At 40.4% G+C, this 20,332-nt stretch overlaps 2 protein-coding genes and 1 non-coding gene across 3 annotated transcripts; 1 reads left to right on the forward strand and 2 right to left on the reverse strand.

The window, feature by feature from the left end:
- Nucleotides 1–341: 341 nt before the first annotated feature.
- On the reverse strand, nucleotides 342–7,222 carry rpl24 (ribosomal protein L24). The gene is made up of 6 exons (XM_061879238.1): nucleotides 7,142–7,222; nucleotides 6,940–7,015; nucleotides 6,562–6,672; nucleotides 2,679–2,815; nucleotides 2,494–2,554; nucleotides 342–475 (listed from the first exon to the last, which is right to left on the reverse strand). Exons 1-6 carry the CDS (start codon nucleotides 7,144–7,146, stop codon nucleotides 395–397), a joined length of 471 nt encoding a protein of 156 aa, XP_061735222.1. The 5' UTR covers nucleotides 7,147–7,222; the 3' UTR covers nucleotides 342–394.
- On the reverse strand, nucleotides 2,955–3,136 carry LOC133538514 (small nucleolar RNA SNORA23). The gene has a single exon (XR_009803025.1). It is a non-coding gene; the product is annotated as a small nucleolar RNA SNORA23 (small nucleolar RNA).
- Nucleotides 7,223–7,438: 216 nt separating the features above from the next.
- On the forward strand, nucleotides 7,439–19,576 carry cep97 (centrosomal protein 97). The gene is made up of 11 exons (XM_061879237.1): nucleotides 7,439–7,580; nucleotides 9,773–9,915; nucleotides 9,992–10,150; nucleotides 10,220–10,321; nucleotides 10,402–10,515; nucleotides 10,593–10,759; nucleotides 12,520–12,684; nucleotides 12,783–12,961; nucleotides 14,264–14,810; nucleotides 17,192–17,267; nucleotides 18,838–19,576. Exons 1-11 carry the CDS (start codon nucleotides 7,547–7,549, stop codon nucleotides 19,285–19,287), a joined length of 2,136 nt encoding a protein of 711 aa, XP_061735221.1. The 5' UTR covers nucleotides 7,439–7,546; the 3' UTR covers nucleotides 19,288–19,576.
- The last annotated feature ends 756 nt before the right edge of the window (nucleotides 19,577–20,332 follow it).

A 20,332-nucleotide genomic window follows, 5' to 3' on the forward strand; every position in this document is an offset into this window, starting at 1 on the left:
AGTCGGTGCACATACACTGCTTCACAGTAACTCTGAAATTATGGAACTCTTTAAAAATGCAGTCTTTTACGAGTTTTAAGAAATCTGAGGGAGCCACTACAAGGAGGCACAGAAGCCACGGATCACAGACCCCTGGTCTAGTCATACAAAATGAAGGGATTCAGGGATACATTACGTTAAAAATAAAAAAAAATAGCATGCAATCTGCTGGAGCTGTAAAAGTGCATTTAAGATGTTAAAAAAAAACATTCAGTGAATGCACTATACATTACCACAGCAGTTAGTTCAACGTTTAGAATTTAGAACAAGAAAGAAAGGGCAAAATAGTCAAGTAGCCAAAATGAGTGTTAACCAAAATTGTTTTATTCACAACCAGAAAATTGGAGCCAAGGCTTTAGCGTTTGCCGCCAACACGGGGTGCGTTAACCTTCATGGGCTTGGCAATCTTGGGTTTCTGTGCAGTCTTGGAGGCAGCCTATGAAACGGAACAAAGAAGGAACATTGTTTAGGATAGACTACTTTATTTAACAATGGGGATATCGTGTGGTTGCGGTGCGGATTCCAAAAGTCCGCAAAAAATAAGGTGAAATCAAGAGGGAAAACACTTAAGAAAAACAACGAAAGAGCATGGAGCTGATACAACCAGCTGCCACGTCAGCAGCGCCGTTTTTACATACAGCAACAAAAGTAATACTCAATTAAAAAAATAAATAAAATTAAGATAATGCAGCGCATGATTATTTAGCAGAGGAGTATGCTGCTGCAATGAGTAATTCCAACAATAATTAGTAGGGATGTAATGGTATCAAAATCTCATTATACAATATCACAGTATTAAGACCACAGCATGATATTGTAGTCTATGTAAAAAAACAAAAAGATTGGTAAAAATGCCACAGAGTGTAAAATGAAGTGTCAGGAATGTTTAGGATAAACATACTTACTGTAATTAACCACAAACATAATGCTAAAATGTTTTAAACATGTTTTTTTTTAACAGGCAAGTATTTCTAAGTCCAAATAATTGTGCAGGAACATCTACCATTCATCCATCCATTTTCTACCGCTTATTCCCTTTGGGGTTACTGGTGCCTATCTCAGCTACAATCAGGATTTGAAGCAAATATTTAAAAGAATAACATACAATTGATGTCTTTGAAATAAGAATGTAAACATCCAGTGTAAAAAGTGTAAAACAATGTACAGTTTAGAGTCATTCAACTTTTGCATTATTGGAACCAGCGTCCTCTGCAGTGTTAATTTTTATCAGTCTAGAAAATGTTTCTCAGAAAGTAATCTAACGATATAAGTTTTAATAATGTAAATACATCACAAACTGATGTTTGGCTGTGACAGTTTATGGGGTAGCGACTTGTCCAGCGCTGCCAACGCCAGAGTGCAGCTGGAATAGGCTCAAGCCCCTCTGCGACATTGACTGAGACAAGCGGTAGAAAAATGGTAGGATTGAGGATGCATTGACTAAGCAGCTTTTCAGTTTACTCGTATTTTCCACGGTGACATTTTTTGGGTTGATTTCCTGCCATGCGGCGAGACAAGACCAACAAGCTGTGTCACCTTCGAAGCACTAAAGTGGCGCACTTCGCTTTGCAGAATGCAGACTTTCTTAACTCTGCCAAAGAGGTTACGTTTTCGCCAGGGTTTGTTTGTTAGCAACATCATTTGACAGTTATGGCCAGATTGAAAGTCCAAAAAGACCTGATTCCTTAAATCTACAAGTACGAACACACTTCTTTTCCTGCTTACAGCGTTCCACCGCCCACACCTTGCGCAGAGGATTCTTGGAGATGTAGTTTATATTCAGACCCGGGCAACGCCAAAACACCAGGCAAAAACTACACACCAAGTTTTCGTTAGGTACCATCACGGCATTATGAAGACATTATGAAAACCGAAATACCACTGTATTTGTAATACAGTTACATCAATAATATTGAACAATATTAAGATACAGCATATCAGACAGTGCTAAGGGCTTTGCAGCCTATGACATTTTCATTTGCAGTTCTCCACAAGATGCCACTACTAGTCAGAAGTAAACAGTACCGTTAGCTTATTAATATTATGAATAGTTAAATATAGGGCTTCACGGTGGAAGAGGGGTTAGTGCGTCTGCCTCACAATACGAAGGTCCTGCAGTCCTGGGTTCAATCCCAGGCTCAGGATCTTTCTGTGTGGAGTTTGCATGTTCTCCCCGTGAATGCGTGGGTTCCCTCCGGGTACTCCGGCTTCCTCCCACTTCCAGAGACATGCACCTGGGCATAGGTTGATTTGCAACACTAAATTGGCCCCAGTGTGTGAATGTGAGTGTGAATGTTGTCTATCTGTGTTGGCCCTGCAATGAGGTGGCGACTTGTCAGGGTGTACACCGCCTTCTGCCCGATTGTAGCTGAGATAGGCGCCAGCGACCCCGAAAGGGAATAAGCGGTAGAAAATGGATGGATGGGTAGTTAAATATAAACAAACAGCACTCACTTTGCTGGGAGCAGCTGGCTTTTTGGCTGCCTGCTTTGCCTTCTTGGCCTCCTTAGCAGCCCTAAAAAAGTAAAGACTTGTTACGGGTCTACAAAAAACACCTTGACAATGAATTATCTGAATTTGTATTCTATCAATCCATTCTACTAATAAGAGGCCCACCTACATAAGCTCTAACTTCTTACCTGATGGCCTGCTCTCTCTGGGCTTTGCGAACCTCGGGTTTCTGGTTCCTCTTGGCCATGATCTCAGCCAGGGAGGCGCCAGTGATGGCCCTCTGGAATTTGACAGCGCGACGCGTACGCTTCTTAGACACCTCTTCCTGTTAGGGAGCAGAGCAATTATTTACTCAACTAAAGAAAGTACTAGGTGTAAGGTGTCTGTGGACAGTGAACCCTCCAAAGTCAAATAGTCCGACAATTTTACAAAACTCAGAATACAAATTAGTTTGAATGTATAAGGCGTGTTGGAGAATTTGGAGGCTGATCAATGGTAAGTAGTCACGAATGACCATCACTGACCAGTACTATGATCTCCTTTTGATCTATGGCTGCTAGTGTGGCGTGAGCGCTGTTGCACAGCCTGCAAAACACAGCCCGGCAACAACACATAACATGGATGGACACCACGCACACCGTCCACCTGCAGCCAAAATTATGGCTTAACGTATTCAAATAGTAATCTTTAAGAACATGTTTTAACTACTATCGATGAGCACGCCATGTAGTGTTTCAATTACAAAATGCTTTAATTTCCTGTTATTAAGTTAATAAAGGCCTGGGCGATGTAACAATTTTATCAATAAATCCCCAAAAATTGATTTTGTTCTTTTTGCTGCAGCATACTTTTGGACTCGGGAGCTTCTGTAGCTTCCACCGTGCCCCTTACTTATTTAACAGAGATTCACACACCTAACAAAACAGGGCCAACGAGACGTTTGTTCCAATGAAAAGAAGTGTCATCTGTGGTTTAGATTCGCAGCAACAGGCATGGGACAAATAAGTGCAAGCTGCAAAGTTTGAAAAAAAAAAAAGAAAAAAAAAGGCAGCAGCACAACAAACTTATTTCAGCATCTAAAACGAAGTCTCCAGCAGTGTGTGGGAAATGCAAATTTTTACAAAGCTAATAAAACCATAAACTAAAAAGCAGCTTACTGTGGTGAAATCAATCACACCAGGTATGTATGATGACAAAGAAGCACAGTGGAGCACTTAAGCAATCGCTCTGCACACCGCCAAGATGTGTCAATGAAAAAGCATCTGTTGACTTTATCCACTTACTGAAACTATTATTAGTCCTCCCAATGTTTTACATGATTATATATTTGCATACAATGTAGGACTGAGCGATATATCAAGTTTGTAAGATATATTGATATATTTTTAAACAAGATATGATTTAAGAAAATATTGTAATATAAATCTAATTTATTTCAGGTTAAAATGAGCACACACCGCTTATTTGTTGTGTTCCTCGATTCTCCCCCGCCCCCCTCATGGGCTACTAAAGCCCTCCTTTTCCTCCTACCAAGATGTGCTTTAGTCACGATTGGTTGACATTAAGACAAAAGATTAGGGACAGGCCAATCAGAGACAAGATGGTCATCGAACCAGGAAGGGAAAATCACAACAAACATCACAAATGACGTCGAGTGAGTCGTAGAAAAGAGGGAATATTCAAGCGGGCGATTTATATATTAAAAAAATGGGTGGAACAAAGCAGAGGGATTCTCCTTAGATTTTTCTTTTAGTTACGTAGACGACGTCCAGGAAACCCACAATGCGTCTGGCTAAAACATTCTATTAGTCGTTTACCATGCAAGGCCAAATCAAAATTGTTCCCAAGTTGCCAACCTGGGCATACTGCGCACGAGAATCTGTGCCAAAAATGTATGCCGAAGTGAAGAAGAGCATAGCCGCACAATTAAGTTAAGTCATTTACTTGGCGCTGACCAGACCCGTACATGTGTGACAGTCCACTACATTGTCGACTGGAAATTAAAAAGTGCCTGTCTACAAATGTAATTTTTATCAGACTTTGATACATTTTATATTATTTGACAGCTATGTTATTTATTTTACATAGAAATAATATTTTTCCATTATATTTATGTTGTGTAAATTATGTGCTACTTAAACAGTTTAATTTTGATGCTGTTAAAACCCATCTTGACTAACTAAAAGTACAACTGAATGTCTACAGGACAGTTGTCATTCACTTCAATTTCAGTGAATCTTGCTCAAAAATGAATATCTTTATATGTATACTTTCCCCGGAAAATTAAAGTACCAATGATTGTCACACACTCACTAGGTGTGGTGAACTTTCTCCTCTGCATTTGACCCATCCACTTGATCACCCCCTGGCAAATGAGGGGAGCAGTGGGCAGCAGCGGTGCCACGGCCGGGATTTATGGTGATTTAACCCCCAATTCCAACCCTTGATGCTGAGTGTCCAGCAGGGAGGCAATTGGTCTTTGGTATGACTCGGACCGGGGTTTGAACTCACAACCTACCGATCTCAGGAAGGACACTAACCACCAGGCCAATGAGTAGGTGGCCTAGTTGGGGCTTAATCCATCAAGTTATACATCAAATATCGAGTTTAAGTAAAAATATATTGAGATATACTTTTTCGTCCATGTTGCCCAGCCCTAAAACAGTGTGTAATACTAAAACTTTATTTACGCAAGTATTTTATTCAAGACAAAAGTTTCAAGGTTTTAGTCTATTATTCTCAATGTTGGAAATTATTCATTTGCATGAAATGTTACATTTTAATAACAGAAGTACTTTATTCAAGAGAAGTTTTATGTATACACTTCAATAATCTCAATATTGGAGATTTATTTGGATTAGAGATGGGTGATATATCGATATACGCTATACATCGCGGGTCTGTCTCTGTGCGATAGAGAAAATGACTATATCGTGATATTCGAGTATACGTTCTCACGCAGTTGCCTTTAGCTGCGGGCATTACACTACAGGCTCTTCCCACTTCTTGTGTCTCCTTCTTACAGACAGTAAGCGCACCTTGTTACACACGTCACATGCTGTCACGTCATACGTCACATACGTATACGCCCTCGTGGAGCAGAGAGGTAGCAGCATGGGTAACATTAGCTGTGATGCTAGCGAAGCTGTGCGAGTGGTAATACGAGAGAAAGAAGGTGAGAATCTGGTAACAAATGAAGGAAGAATCAATTTCCAAGAAAAACAGTAAGGGGTCCATCGTCTGGCGGTGGTTCGGCTTCAAGCGGGAAGATGTCGTATAGACAACTTTAATATGTCAAGTGTGGGGCACAAGCGTTGCTATAAAAGGAAGCATTACTGCTAATATGTAGCATCATTTGAAAAGTCACCTGCTAATAACTGTTTTAAAAGACAGTTTTGGTCAATTGACTTAGTTTTGATTTCCTTCTCCGCATGAACGTTTAAAATGAGCATACATTAATGCAGTGTGAACAAGAATGTTTTAATATAGACACATTTAATCATCATACTGTTGTGATTATATGTATCAAGTGTTCATTCAAGGCTAAGGCAAAATATCGAGATATATATCGTGTATCACGATATGGCCTAAAAATATCGAGATATTAAAAAAAGGCCATATCGCCCAGCCCTAATTTGGATGCAATGTGCAACGCTACATTTTTTTTGCTGACAGAAGTATTGCCTCCCATAGAAAAGTCTTAATTACATGACATATACAATTTCAATTTGGTCTAATAAGAGATTATTCAGATTATACATTTTCTATGAGTAAAATGCAGTGTCATTTCAAACTACCGGTACTAGTTTTTGATTAAATGAAATAGCAACACGTTTTAAATTTCTTTAAAAAGTAGGGGAATATTTTTTAATCTTTAAACCGTATCGCCCAGGCCTAATATAGTGATCATATACATTAATTACACTGTAACACTGCTAATATCTACTGTGAAGTTGTACAGTAACATTGTGTACATCGCTATCAGAGAACCGGGATTAGGGTACACACTTTAATGTTATTGTAAAGAAACAACCACAATAAAATTATGTACAAAATTGTGCTGTTACTTACAGATTGTCCCTTCTTGTGCTTGCGTCTGTACAGCACAGTCCAGCAGACCTGTCGAGGATTCCTCTTGGACAAAAATGCAGACTCGCACTTGGCATTCAAGAACTGGAACACCTTAGAAAATTCACCAAATATATTTGTTAATATTTATTTACATTGTTGATTAAATCTGAGCTAGCTGCAAGCTACTTATGTGCTAACAAGGATGGACGTTAGCTTTCAAGCCGCTTGGGCCTGCTTCAGTTTTAAAAAGGCAAATTTCTATGAATGGAATATTACACACGCGTAACATTTATCCAAAACGATTATAAAAAAACCACATAAATATTAACAGGGATACAAACAGTAGTGTACCAAATGGAGGACAGTGCTAACAATTACCTTCCCGTCTATCCTGGCGTATCGGCGGCCATGGCCGGGGTATATTTTGTACCCGCTGAAACTGCACAAATCGACCCTGGAAACAATAAATGTAGGGCATGGCTGTGAGAAACTACTTTAATTGCGCAATATAGGATCAATTTCGAGCAATAATATATGTTCAAAAGTTCAGATGGAAGTTGATTGTAAACCGTAAACTCACTTCATGTCGGCGTCGAGAAGGGCGCACAACCGGAAAGAAAGATGGCGGAAGCGGAAGTTGAATTAAGAGGTGAGAAGTTTAATTTTTTTGTAATAGTTTTTTTTAGTTTACGCTTTATAGCATTATTAATTGTGTAAATATATTTTTGTGTAAGATATTACACCCAAGTATACATTAATTTATGTTTTTAGCGTAAAAAAAGATCGCTGGTGCTCGTGGAAACGACAACCGGAAATGTAGTGCTTCACAACGCAACATACTGTGCGAATTGTACGCATAAGCACGTATACACTACAATTCCCATAACCCCCTCTAGTTACACTGTTTGGACTTCTTGCTAGCGACCGATCCAAGAAAGGCTGTAACTAATACGATCTCAACATCAGTCGTTTATGTAGCGGCACGATGGGGGTATCAGACTTACAATTTGATACAAATGGTGAGCTTGTGTTTTAATCTAATCTTTCTTTACGTGTTTTTGTATTGCCTGGTTAGCTAACGTGCTTCGAGTTCTACCGTTAGCTAGCGTCAGGCGATACAAACCATGGACGAAGACAACGACAGTTTGTATCAGAATATGGTGTTTTGTTATCCAAAAACTTAGTATTTCTCAATTGTGGTCGATACTAACTTTATTTAGGTACATACGCTGACATCATCATGCTTGTTTTACCTTGCTAGTGGTTTCAAATGCCAACATGACTTAAACGAGATAATTGTTGTTTATAACTCTGCTATGGTAGTTTGTTTTTTCTTAGCCCAAACCTATAATGATAACTAAAAAGTTAAAGTAACCATGATTGTCACACACACACATTAGGTGTGGTGAGATTATCCTCTGCATTTGACCTACATCACCCTCACCCCCTGGGAGGTGAGGGGAGCAGTGAGCAGCAGCTACCATGAACTGATTTACGTGGACCCCGACTTCAACAAGTTGGACAACTTATTCGGGTGTTACCGTTTAGTGGTCAATTGTACGGAATATGTACGGTACTGCGAAATCTACTAATAAAAGTTTCAATCAATCAATCAATGAAAAAGCGGTGGCCGCGCCCGGGAATCAGTGGTGATCCATCCATCCATTTTTTACCGCTTATTCCCTTTTGGGGTTGCGGGGGGGCACTAGTGCCTATCTCAGCTACGATTGGGCGGAAGGCGGTGTACACCTTGGACAAGTCGCCACCTCATCGCAGGGCCAACACAGATAGACAGACAACACTCACATTCACACACTAGGGACGATTTATTTAACCCCCAATTCCAACCCTTGATGCTGAGTGCCAAGCAGGGAGGTAATGGGTCCCATTTTTATAGTCTTTGGTATGACTTGAGGTTTGAACTACTGATCTCAGCGCGGACATTCTAACCACTAAGCCAGTTGTTCTCAAATGGGGGTAAGCGTACCCCTGGGGGTACTTGAAGGTATGCCAAGGGGTACGTGAGATAAAAAAAAAAACATTTTATAAATAGAAACAATTCAAAAATCCTTTATAAATAAATGTATTGAATAATACTTCAACAAAATATGAATGTAAGTTCATAAACTGTGAAAAGAAATGCAACAATGCAATATTCAGTGTTGACAGCTAGATTTGTTGTGGATATGTTCCATAAATATTGATGTTAAAGATTTATTTTTTTGTGAAGAAATGTTTAGAATTAGGTTCATGAATCCAGATGGATCTCTATTACAATCCCCAAAGACGGCACATTAAGTTGATGATTACTTCTATGTGTAGAAATCTTAGCCCAAACCTATAATGATAACTAAAAATTGAATCACTTGTTTATTTTTCAACAAGTTTTTAGTTATTTTTATATATTTTCTTCCAAATAATTCAAGAAAGACCACTACAAATGAGCAACATTTTGCTCTTTTATACAATTTAATAAATCATAAACTGATGACATAGTGCTGTATTTTACTTCTTTATCTCTTTTTGGCAACCAAAAATGCTTTGCTCCGATTGGGGGGTACTTGAATTAAAAACATGTTCACAGGGGGTACATCACTCAAAAAGGGTTGAGAAACACTGCACTAGGCCAATGAGCAGGTCTACGTTTAAATGCATACCACCCCGTTTGTTATAAGGTAGATCTTTAACATAACAATATTGACCATCCATCCATTTTCGACCGCTTTTCCCTTTTGGGGTGGTGGGGGGTTGCTGGAGCCTATCTCAGCTGCATTCGGGCGGAAGGAAGGGTGCACCCTGGACAAATTGCACCTCATCGCAGGGCCAACACAGATAGACAGACAACATTCACGCTCACATTCACACACTAGGGACCATTTAGTGTTGCCAATCAACCTATCCCCAAGTGCATGTTTTTGGCAGTGGGAGGAGGCCGGAGTACCCAGAGGGAACCCACGCAGTCACGGGGAGAACATGCAAACTCCAAACAGAAAGATCCCAAGCCCGGGATTGAACCCAGGACTACTCAGGACCTTCGTATTGTGAGGCAGATGCATTAACCCCTGTTTCACCGTGCTGCCCCACACAATATTGACAATTTACTGAAATTCAAGTCTCCAGTTTTAGGATTAGAACCTTAAAGTTGTGGTAAATTCTCCCATACGTTGTAAAGTGTTAAGTGAGCCATTGTTTGTTTTCTGCCATGCAAAAGGACCGGTGGTGGATCTTTCTGCAAGAGGCATGCAAAAGCTCGACTCCAGTTTTGTCTGTTCGGAGGAAACCCACACTCTCATCCTGGACCAGAACCAAATCATGAAACTGGACCACCTGGAAAGGAACCCAGGCCTCCAGCAGGTGCTTTAACGCTTCATATGTACCCTTGTGCGGTGAGAGTCACAGCAATGTGATGATGTTTCTTCTTGGAATTCAGCTGTCTGTAGCCAGCAACCGACTGATCAGGATGATGGGTGTGTCGCAGCTTAAAGAGTTGCAGGTCCTCAATCTTCCCAATAACAGCATTGGCTACATCGAGGGACTGCGGGATCTGCCGAGCCTCAAATGGCTCAACCTGTCTGGAAATGCAATTAAGGTTGGAAAAAGGTGTTTTCAACCCATGAATCAAATATGCATTCTATTGCATTTGTTATTTTTTACTCAGGTCATTGAGCAACTCAACAACTGTGTTTCACTCCAACACCTGGATTTGTCGGATAATAGCATATCTAGTATTGGGGATCTCAGTAAACTAGTGGCGCTAAAGGTGAGATAAGGATCGTAATATCAACATAATGAATGACAGGACCCATCTTTTTGTTTATGAATAATTTGCCACTTTTGCAGACACTTCTCCTGCATGGAAACAGCATCACTACACTCCGCACCGTGCCTGCAAACCTCCCAGTACATATGTCAATCTTGTCTTTGGCCTCCAACGAGATAACAGATCTCAACGAAGTAATGCTGAATATTAATAACACCTCCATACTCGGCCGCATACGTGCTCACTGTTGTTGTCTTACATCCTCACTTAGGTGGCATACCTGGCGCCTCTTCAGGAACTGGAGCAGTTATCCATTATGAACAACCCCTGTGTAATGCCGACTCCTTCGCTGCCGCGTTACGACTATCGGCCGTATGTGACGAGTTGGTGCCTGAGCCTGAAAGTCTTGGATGGCTTTGTAGTGTCTCAAAAAGAAGGGTTAGTACTTTTTGTAAAATCATGTTGCTATTTCCTTTTTAAATATAGAATATAAGAAAATAAAAAGGGGCTGATGAACACATGTAGAAAATACATAACTAGGGCCGCCAAAAAATATGTTTCTAAGCTGTGGTCTGTATGGGCCGCAGCGTTACTTGGTTGTAATCAGTGTTGGATTAGTTACTGAAAACCAGTAACTAGTTACTTTATTAAAAGTAACTCAGTTACTTACACCAAAAAGTAATGCGTTACTGCGAAAATAAACAATTTTTTTTTTTTTTTTTTTTTTTTTTTTTTAAGGCTCCCATTAGTGCCCTTTTAGCCTTCCTTTCAGTACTGCAATTGCACTGGAGAATAATACAATCTGTTGATCAAGTTGACATGCATTTGCACCACTGAAGTCTGCTAAGCAATGTGGTCTACATATAACACACAAAGACAAAGATATGTTTCAAAGGGCCAATTTATTTCAGGCCAGAACAAATCGACAAAACTATTTTAAATAGCTTCAACATATCATACATAATTAACAAACCGCATAATGACAACATAGCTGTAAACCTGGCTTCATCCAAGTAAGGCACACATCCATTCATCCATCCATTTTCCGACATGATTATATGTAATGTCACTATATACAGCACACATACTGCTATACACACGCCTAACAAGGCGCTTTTTTCTCTCAAGGAATTGTGAAATAAAATCATGTCTTCAGGAGATCAACACTGTACTACAGCCCAGAACACTCTATGCATTTCCCCAGTTTTAGTTTAGAGAAAGGATCCCTCTTTATGTTTGTGAACTTTATAGTCTATACATTTAGAGTGATGTGATAATCAAACACTCTAGAAGTCTAGAATGAAAGAATATGTAAGAGAATTGACAGAGTGTGTACCTTCAGTGCTGAATGATGAACTGAGGCAGAGTTTGGAGTGTCTTCTTGAGCTTGCTTTCCATGTTTATGTATTCACTGTCCGCTGTGTCCAGGTACGTGAAACATGTTTTCCGTGCCATTTGCGGTTTGATGCCCGCTTTTATGCTAATTAGCTGCTTGAAATCGGGTGACTCCACTGTAGAAATAGCCTGCAAGTATTCTAGCACATACGCTGCAATGGCTCTAGCAATGCATTCCTGGCTAGCAGTCCCTCCGTTAAAATCCAGCCGCTGTTGCTTAGGTGTCGGTGGGTGTGGACTTGAAGTGTGTCTCTCTTTACTCGCTTCGTCGAAGCATGTTGCTTTTGTAGGTGTTTCAGCAGATTTGGATTGCCTACTCAGTGGACTAGTGGTTAGACTGTCCGCCCTGAGATCGGTATGTCGTGAGTTCAAACCCCGGCTGAGTCAAACCAAAGACTATAAAAATGGGACCCATTACCTCCCTGCTTGGCACTCAGCATCAAGGGTTGTAATTGGGGGTTAAATCACCAAAAATGATTACCGGGCGTGGCCACTGCTGCTGCTCACTGCTCCTCTCACTTCCCACGGGGTGATCAAGGGTGATGGGTCAAATGCAGAAAATAATTTCGCCACACCTAGTGTGTGTGTGACAGTCATTGGTACTTTAACTTAATATATAAAAATATATGCTTTTCAATGGACAGCAATAGAACCTTATATATTATTTTTTATTAGGTATCATCTTAAAAATATATATATTTATTTAAATTTTCAATTGGTCTCAACGTGCATTCCTAATAAATACTGCTCTAATAGATGCTGTTATGTGAGGAAATGTGCTGAACTTTTGTCACCATCACCAGACTGAAAGCAGAGTGGCTGTACAGTCAGGGCAAAGGTCGTTCCTATCGACCCGGCCAGCATGTGCAGCTGGTTGAGTACCTTTCCACCGTATGCCTCCAGACCTCGTCGTCGCCCCTGGTGACGGGGGAAGATGCCAAACTGGAGAAGATCCTGAATAAGCAGAGGTTAGAATCTTATCTTTGGGTTTACTGAAATACACAACAACTTTGCTTTGAATGGAAAATGGTGGAGTTAATCACACGAGGCCATTTGTCTTCTTGAGGTTCCACCAAATGCAGTTACTGGAGGAGACCCGGGGAGAATGTCCCAGCCCTCCTCGGCCCACTCAGCTGGCTGTAGAGAAGACCCGTCCTTTGCATACATCGCCACATCGGGGCGCTATAGACAGGAGGAACATGAGCACTCCATCACCAGCTGCTGTTCAATTAGACCAGGAGAAAGGTTAGTAGCAATAAATGCTGATTAGGCTCTTTTTGCATGAACATTTACTCATATTTATTAGTGCTTTACAACTCGCTTAACTGCGTTCATTCTTGAGGGGTTAAAATGTACCAACACATTTTTACAATAATGGTAGAATACATTTTTAAATTCCTGATTGAAGATTTTAATGAAATGCTCTTGGATAAGAAATACTTTCTCTTTTAATGTTAGCTCTTCTTTAGGAGAAGGTGTTTAAAATAGATGAGACCTTTTTCTGTTCTGCACCAGTTAATTTTTGTAACAATTAGCCATTTTTGCTAGTACAAAAATAATGCATATTATTACCATGATTGGCTGACTGGCAACACTAAATTGGCCCTAGTGTGTGAATGTTGTCTGTCTATTTGTGTTGGCCCTCCGATGAGGTGGCAACTTGTCCTAAAAGGGACAAGCGGCAGAAAAAGAATGGATGGATGGATTTCCATTCAATGATAATCAAAGGGTGGGCAATATGGCTGAAAACTGAATCACCAATGACTGTTTTATATTGGTCGATATCAATACTTAATTTTCATTACTTATCAAATAGGGACTAAGATAAAAATGTAAACATTTTCATTTAGAATCTAACCTTCCTCTGATTATAATCTACTCAGCTATCAAAGCAGAAAGGAAACTAAATGTCAACACAACCATGGAAAACGCTCAAACAATTTAAACAAAATTCTAAAATCACATTGAACACTTAACAGCTTTAAATGAAGGTGCAAAAAAATAATGAATATGTAAAGAATGCCTAATAAAGTCTAACAAAAGAGTGCAAAGTGTTAAAATGTAAAACATTCAAGGGCAAGCGTGACTAAAGTGGTGTGGTATTACTGATTACGTGCGCCACGGTCTGACTATTGTCTGTTTTTAAAAATCCAAAGAACTGCCTTACTGCCGAGTTAACTTTTCCAGTTTAATCGACAGTTTCTCTGCTTTCTGCAGCACTCATTTTTAGTTTTTCTTCTCACTCCATGCAAAGAATCAAGTGCGAGACGACAAGATGCCGCAACCTAACAGGATAGTTGATACTGTTATGTGATTGACTGCTAGTGTGTCACTCCCACTCACTGATCACTTCCTGCGTTGCTCGCTTACCAGAGAGCGAGTGCTTTTGATTTCATTCGACCAAAAAGGATATCCATCCAATTTTTTATTGATATCGATTACGTGTCGGGGTGTGGCGTTCATTGAGGCATGGCATCTATTAATGGGGAGGCCGGTATTCGAGGAAATAGTGTGTTCTAAGTTTGATTGCCTCTCTTTCCCACATAGCGCCAGAGGTGCTGTTGAACACCTGGGTGAGCTGCGACTCCTCCAGTGCATCACTGCCACACATTTGCAGCCCCATCAAGCTCAGAGAGGAGAGCCTCTTTTGTGTGGAGGACATGCAGACAGAGGAGGACAAACTGAACAGCAGCATTCTCTCTTCGGAGTCATCCTTCACGCCCGACCCGGAAACCCAACCGCCTCGCTCGGACAGCGAGGACGAGACAGAGACGTTTGAAGCCGACTCCTTGGCGCCCAAGCGTCCCCCAACAGCAGCACCGCCACAGCGGCCGGACAAGGAGACGCTGCAAGAGGAGTCTGCAACCATCAGCTCGCCGGCGCCACACCGGGAAGGCCCCAAAGGTGAATATCCCAAATTCACGACAAAAGAATCAACTGGTGAGGAGGCAAATAGAGCAGCGGTTAAAATCCAGTCGTGGTGGAGGGGGCAGTTCACACGCTGTTGTCACACCGTGGCCAGAGAGGTCCGTGCTGAGATTCGCCTACGCAGGATGCAAGACCACATCATCTTCTTGACGGACAAACTGGACAGGTACATGACTACTTACAAACCACAATTCTTTTTTTTTCCTTTAAGGTGACCCATCCTACTTTTCACACTTGTGTATGTTGACTTATACCTGCAGATATTGACTTATGCAGTATATGCTGACTTGTACTTATACTGCATAAGTCAACATAAAAGTACTGTATAAGGCAGTGTTTTTCAACCTTTTTCGAGCCAAAGCACATTTTTTTCATAAAGAAAAAATACGGAGGCACACCACCAGAAAAAAAGGTTAAAAAATGAAACTCCACCAGGTAGCCATGCCTTATTTTGAGTTTATTGTTGTTTCCTGTGTGTCATGCTTTAGTTCCTGTCTTGCGCTGTTATTTTGGTGACATTTCCTGTTTTGTTGGTGTTCTCCTGTAGCAGCTTCACACCTTCCTTTGAGTGCTATTGCCCGCATCTGCTTTGTTTTTGCAATCAAAACTATTTAAGTTGTGCGTAGGCCGTCCTTCTTTGTGGGGATATTGTTGATTGTCTTTGCTCCACACGCTGTAAGTTTTTGCTTTCGTCCAGCATTCTGTTTTTGTTGACTTTATAGCCACTTCAGTTTTAGTTTTGTTTTACATAGCCATCCCTATGCTTCAGTGCCTTTTCCTCGCAGGACTTGCCTTTTTGTAAATTTTTGGTTGAAGCGCTACATACCTTTTTTACCTGCACGCTGTCTCCCGCTGTGCTCTGCATATTGGGATCACGAAAAACCATCCTTGACGCGTTCCGACAACGCAATAAACTACCTGCTGCCACTTACTGATATGGAGTATTACAAGATTACCCTGCCAGGCTCTAGACAGCAAAGGCAATAGACAATGGCACATTATTATGATCATAGATTTGCAAAAAATACTTTTTGGACCTATGAGGGGAAGTTGCATAGTTCCCCACGGCACACCAGACAATATCTCACGGCACACTAGTGTGCCGCAGCACTGTGGTTGAAAATCACTGGTATATGGTAGTCAACATGTACACGTCAACATATACTGCACAAATCAACATAAGTCAACGTTTAAAAACTGTATAAATCAAATTAAGTGTAAGTCAACTAATACTGCATAAATCAACATATATGTTGTTTTTTACTTAAATGTTGACATACAATACTGTATACAGTAAAGGCCAAAAGGTTGGACACACCTTCTCATTTCAATGTGTATTTTCATAACTATTTACATTGTAGATTGTCGCCGAAGGCATCAAAACCATTTCAGGTGACTACCTCTTGAAGCTCAGAGAGAATGCCAAGAGTGTGCTAAGCAGTAATCAGAGCAAAGGGTGGCTATTTTGACAAAACTAGAATACAAAAACATGTTTTCAATTATTTCACCTTTTTTTGTAAAGTACATCACGCCACATGTGTTCATACATAGTTTTGATGCTTTCAGTGACAATCTACAATGTAACTAGTCATGAAAAAAAAGAAATCACATTGAATGAGGTGTGTCCAAACTTCTGGCCTGTACTGTATGTTGACTTATATATTGACTTATACTTGTATGTTGACCTACACATTATAATACTTAAATAGTATATATTGACTTATGTACTGTATATTGACGTATACAGTATATATAGATTTGTACTAATATATGTGACTTGTACTTGTATATGTTGACATACAGTTTATATTGCATTAAATATGTCGACATACTCTTAGGCAGCACGGTGATACAGGGGTTAGTACATGTGCCTCACAATACGAAGGTCCTGAGTAGTCCTGAGTTCAATCCCGAGCTCGGGATCTTTCTGTGTGAAGTTTGCATGTTCTTCCCGTGACTGCGTGCGTGGGTTCCCTCCGTGTACTCCGGCTTCCTCCCACCTCTAAAGACATGCACCTGGGGATAGGTTGATTGGCAAAACTAATATGGCCCTAGTGTGTGAATGTGAGTGTGAATGCTGTCTATCTGTGTTGGCCCTGCGATGAGGTGGAGACTTGTCCAGGGTGTACACCTCCTTCCGCCGAGATAGGCTCCAGCACCCCCCGCGACCCCAAAAGGGGCAAGCGGTAGGAAATGGATGGATGGACTTACTCTTCTTTATTGAAGTGGGCAGCGTTGGAAAGATTTGTTTGTTTCCAGAGCGCTAAAGACCTCCCACAGTGTCTTCTTTGGCAACTGACCAATCGCAACAGAGTAGGCGTGGTTAAAGGAGAAGGCTCTAAATTCTGTCGCCCAAACGGAGAAAAATGTAGATCGACTGTGTCAACAATTTGAGATTCATCTAGTTTTATTTTGGCGTCACTTGGCCCGAACATCATTTCCCTGAAAAGAGCAGACAATAATTAATGACAATCAAATGTGTTGTATCTCATAACGGTCTGCACCTTTTTTGACTGGCACTCAAGTTTTGCGTATTTTGATTTGCAGGATGCAGAGGCGGTGCGAGGAGGAGCGGTTACAACGACTGGTACAGGAGGACGCTGTTAGGTTTCTATGGAAACAGGTTGGACAAGATACGTTTTAAAGGTCCCATATTCCAGTGGTTCTCAACCGTTTTTTCAGGAATGTACCCCCTGTGAACATTTTTTAAATTCAAGTAACCCCTAATCAGACCAAAGCATTTTTGGTTGAAAAAAAAGAGATAAAGAAGTAAAATACAGCACTATGCCATCAGTTTCTGATTTCTTAAATTGTAAAACAGTGCAAAATATTGCCAATTTGTAGTGGTCTTTCATGAACTATTTGGAAAAAAAGATATAAAAATAACTAAAAACTTGTTCAAAAATAAACAAGTGATTCAATTATAAATAAAGATTTCTACACTTTGAAGTAATCAACTTAATGTGCCCTCTTTGGGGATTGTAATAGAGATCCATCCGGATTCATGAACTTAATTCTAAACATTTCTTCACAAAAAAGTAAATCTTTAACATCAATATTTATGGAACATGTCCACAAAAAGTCTAGCTGTCAACACTGAATATTGCATTGTTGCATTTCTTTTCACAGTTTATGAACTTACATTCATATTTTGCTAAAGTGTTATTCAATAAATATATTTATAAAGGATTTTTGAATTGTTGCTATTTTTAGAATATTTAAAAAAAAAATCTCACGTACCCCTTGGCATACCTTCAAGTACCCCCAGGGGTACGCGTACCCCCATTTGAGAACCACTGTCATATTCTACTACTAGGTTGTGTTTGTCCACGCCTGTCTCAAAAAGCACTATTGTGCACTTTATGCACTTTTTACATCTACACAATAACACTTGTCCAGCGTGATGGATGCCAAATATTATTGTAACATACCATGTACAACACTGTAACAGTAAGAAGTGGGACAGGAGGACACAAATGTTAGCAACACTAACTTAGCAATGTTTGCTACAAAGCTAACATTACATTTACATTTGAACAGCAACATAACATTAGGTTAGCCCAGTGGTTCTTAACTTTGTTGGAGGTACCGAACCCCACCAGTTTCTATGCGCATTCACCAAACCCCTCTTTAGTGAAAAATAAAATGTTTTTTTTTTTTTTAATTCAAGACAAAGTTATGCTTTTTTTACTGGTGCACAAAATGAACATTACCTTGTTCAAAGAACAAAACCAACAGTGCATGAACTCACAACAAATTACACACCTGCAAATCAGTGTGAGTGCTGCTGTTGCCGTATCCATAATAAGCCGATAGGGAGAAGATTTTATTTACACAATGAGTTGGGTGTGTCTAGACTTCCGCGGCGGAGGCTCCACCGAACCCCTGAGGCTGACTCACCGAACCCCTAGGGTTTGATCGAACCCAGGTTAAGAACCACCGGGTTAGCCTATTCACTAAAAAAAACAAAATGATTGAATGTTCTGTAACTGACGGAAGAGCACTAAGCTTTATTTTAAGATGTTTAGTGAAGCCCACTTTTTTATTCTACAAAGTTATCCCCTGCAAAAGTGTGTGTATGTGTGCTTCAGAACACCATCAAAAAGTCAATGTTGCATAACGCAGCTTTTACCACAGTAATGGATCTGTGTGCATTATTAAGAAGAGTGCTCCCTCGTTTGTACCTCTTCCAGGTGCAGTCTATGCTGCAGTGGAAGCAGTCTGTAGAGGAACAGCTGCGGGATCTCCCTCTCATCCCCGGTGGTCCGTGCCAGGCGGCGGCACCGCCCCCAGCGGCTTGCAGCACCACAAACCAAGCGGCCATGGATGTCTCCTTCCCGGACTCGGGCTTCCAAACAACGGGCGAAGAGCTGGCGGCACGGGAGGACGGCTTCCTGAGCAGCGGGACGGGAGATTCGGTGATGACGGTGCGAGCGCCCAGCCCGAGAAACGGCGGTGCGGACAGCACGGACTGCAGCCTCCTCGAGCAGTATGCCTCCTCCCTGCAGCAAAGGGAGGAAGAGGACGAGGCACAGGAGGTGGTTAGTAATCATTCGGTGACATCGCGGCCTTCCTCGCCTGGAACGTCAGCCATGCAAACAGGAGATGAAGAGCAAGACGAAAGGCACGGAAACTTAAGATGAGAAAATACCAATATTAATGATTATATAATATCCTCTGAACTCTGCACTTGTATTTATTGTTCTGTTGTCCCGCTCACATGCCTTTTTTTACTGCAATCATGAAAGGCAAATGGATACTTTGAATGTAACTTTGTTTGACAGAGCACCCATTCATCTGTCAAAGCAAGCATTGTGATGTTTGTTCTAATAGTCTGCATCTACTGTTGCATTTCTTTCTTCTACCTCTTTGCCTTGCTGATGTGTGAATAAACTGCAATAAACGCAGATCAGCACGCATTTTTTCACTGGATCGAGCGAATACAGACAATTCTTTCATAAAGAAAATCTTACTTTGTTCATCTTTGGTTGTGTAAGATGACTTCTGCTTTGAAAGCCGGCACGTGCACAAAAGGCTGAAAATGTGTCCAAAATGTCCCATTACTATGTAACTCGTGCCATTTGTCTGACAAATACACCACAATTTAACCCCATAAGTCGAATTATCTTGAAATTTCTCACACAGCTCAGTCCTCTCAAAAACACCACTTGTTTTCCAAAAGGAAATAATGTAAAGTGAAAAATTGTCATATTGTAACTGTCGCCATCATTACACGTTATGTAAGTGTCATGATGTAAAGTAAAAAAAGACACAGGAGGTCCTTCATACCGACAGCTATCAGACTGTATAATGCATATGTTCCTTGACTGCACTTAAATGTAGAATATATTTATATTATTCATATATATATAATTATGTTGTATATTATTTATTATTATTATCGTCTATTGTGAGCGAACTGGTGCTGAATTTCCCTCAGGGATCCATAAAGTACTTTCTATTCTATTCTAAATGTACAGCATTTACAAATAATTTGCGTGGTCATTAACATTGGCCAGTCTGAGGTTACCATCAGAAGTTGATCTTACAAAATAAAAATAAAAGAATAGAAATGGGACAAATAGACACAATACAAAACCTACAAATGTTTAGGTTTATTTAAGGTTGACATCAATACTTAGTATTAAGTTAATTGTATGTTTTTATTTTGAAGTTAAAAATAAATAC

Source organism: Nerophis ophidion, linkage group LG19 (genome assembly GCF_033978795.1).
Source record: "Nerophis ophidion isolate RoL-2023_Sa linkage group LG19, RoL_Noph_v1.0, whole genome shotgun sequence".
NCBI classification, from domain to species: Eukaryota; Metazoa; Chordata; class Actinopteri; order Syngnathiformes; family Syngnathidae; genus Nerophis; species Nerophis ophidion.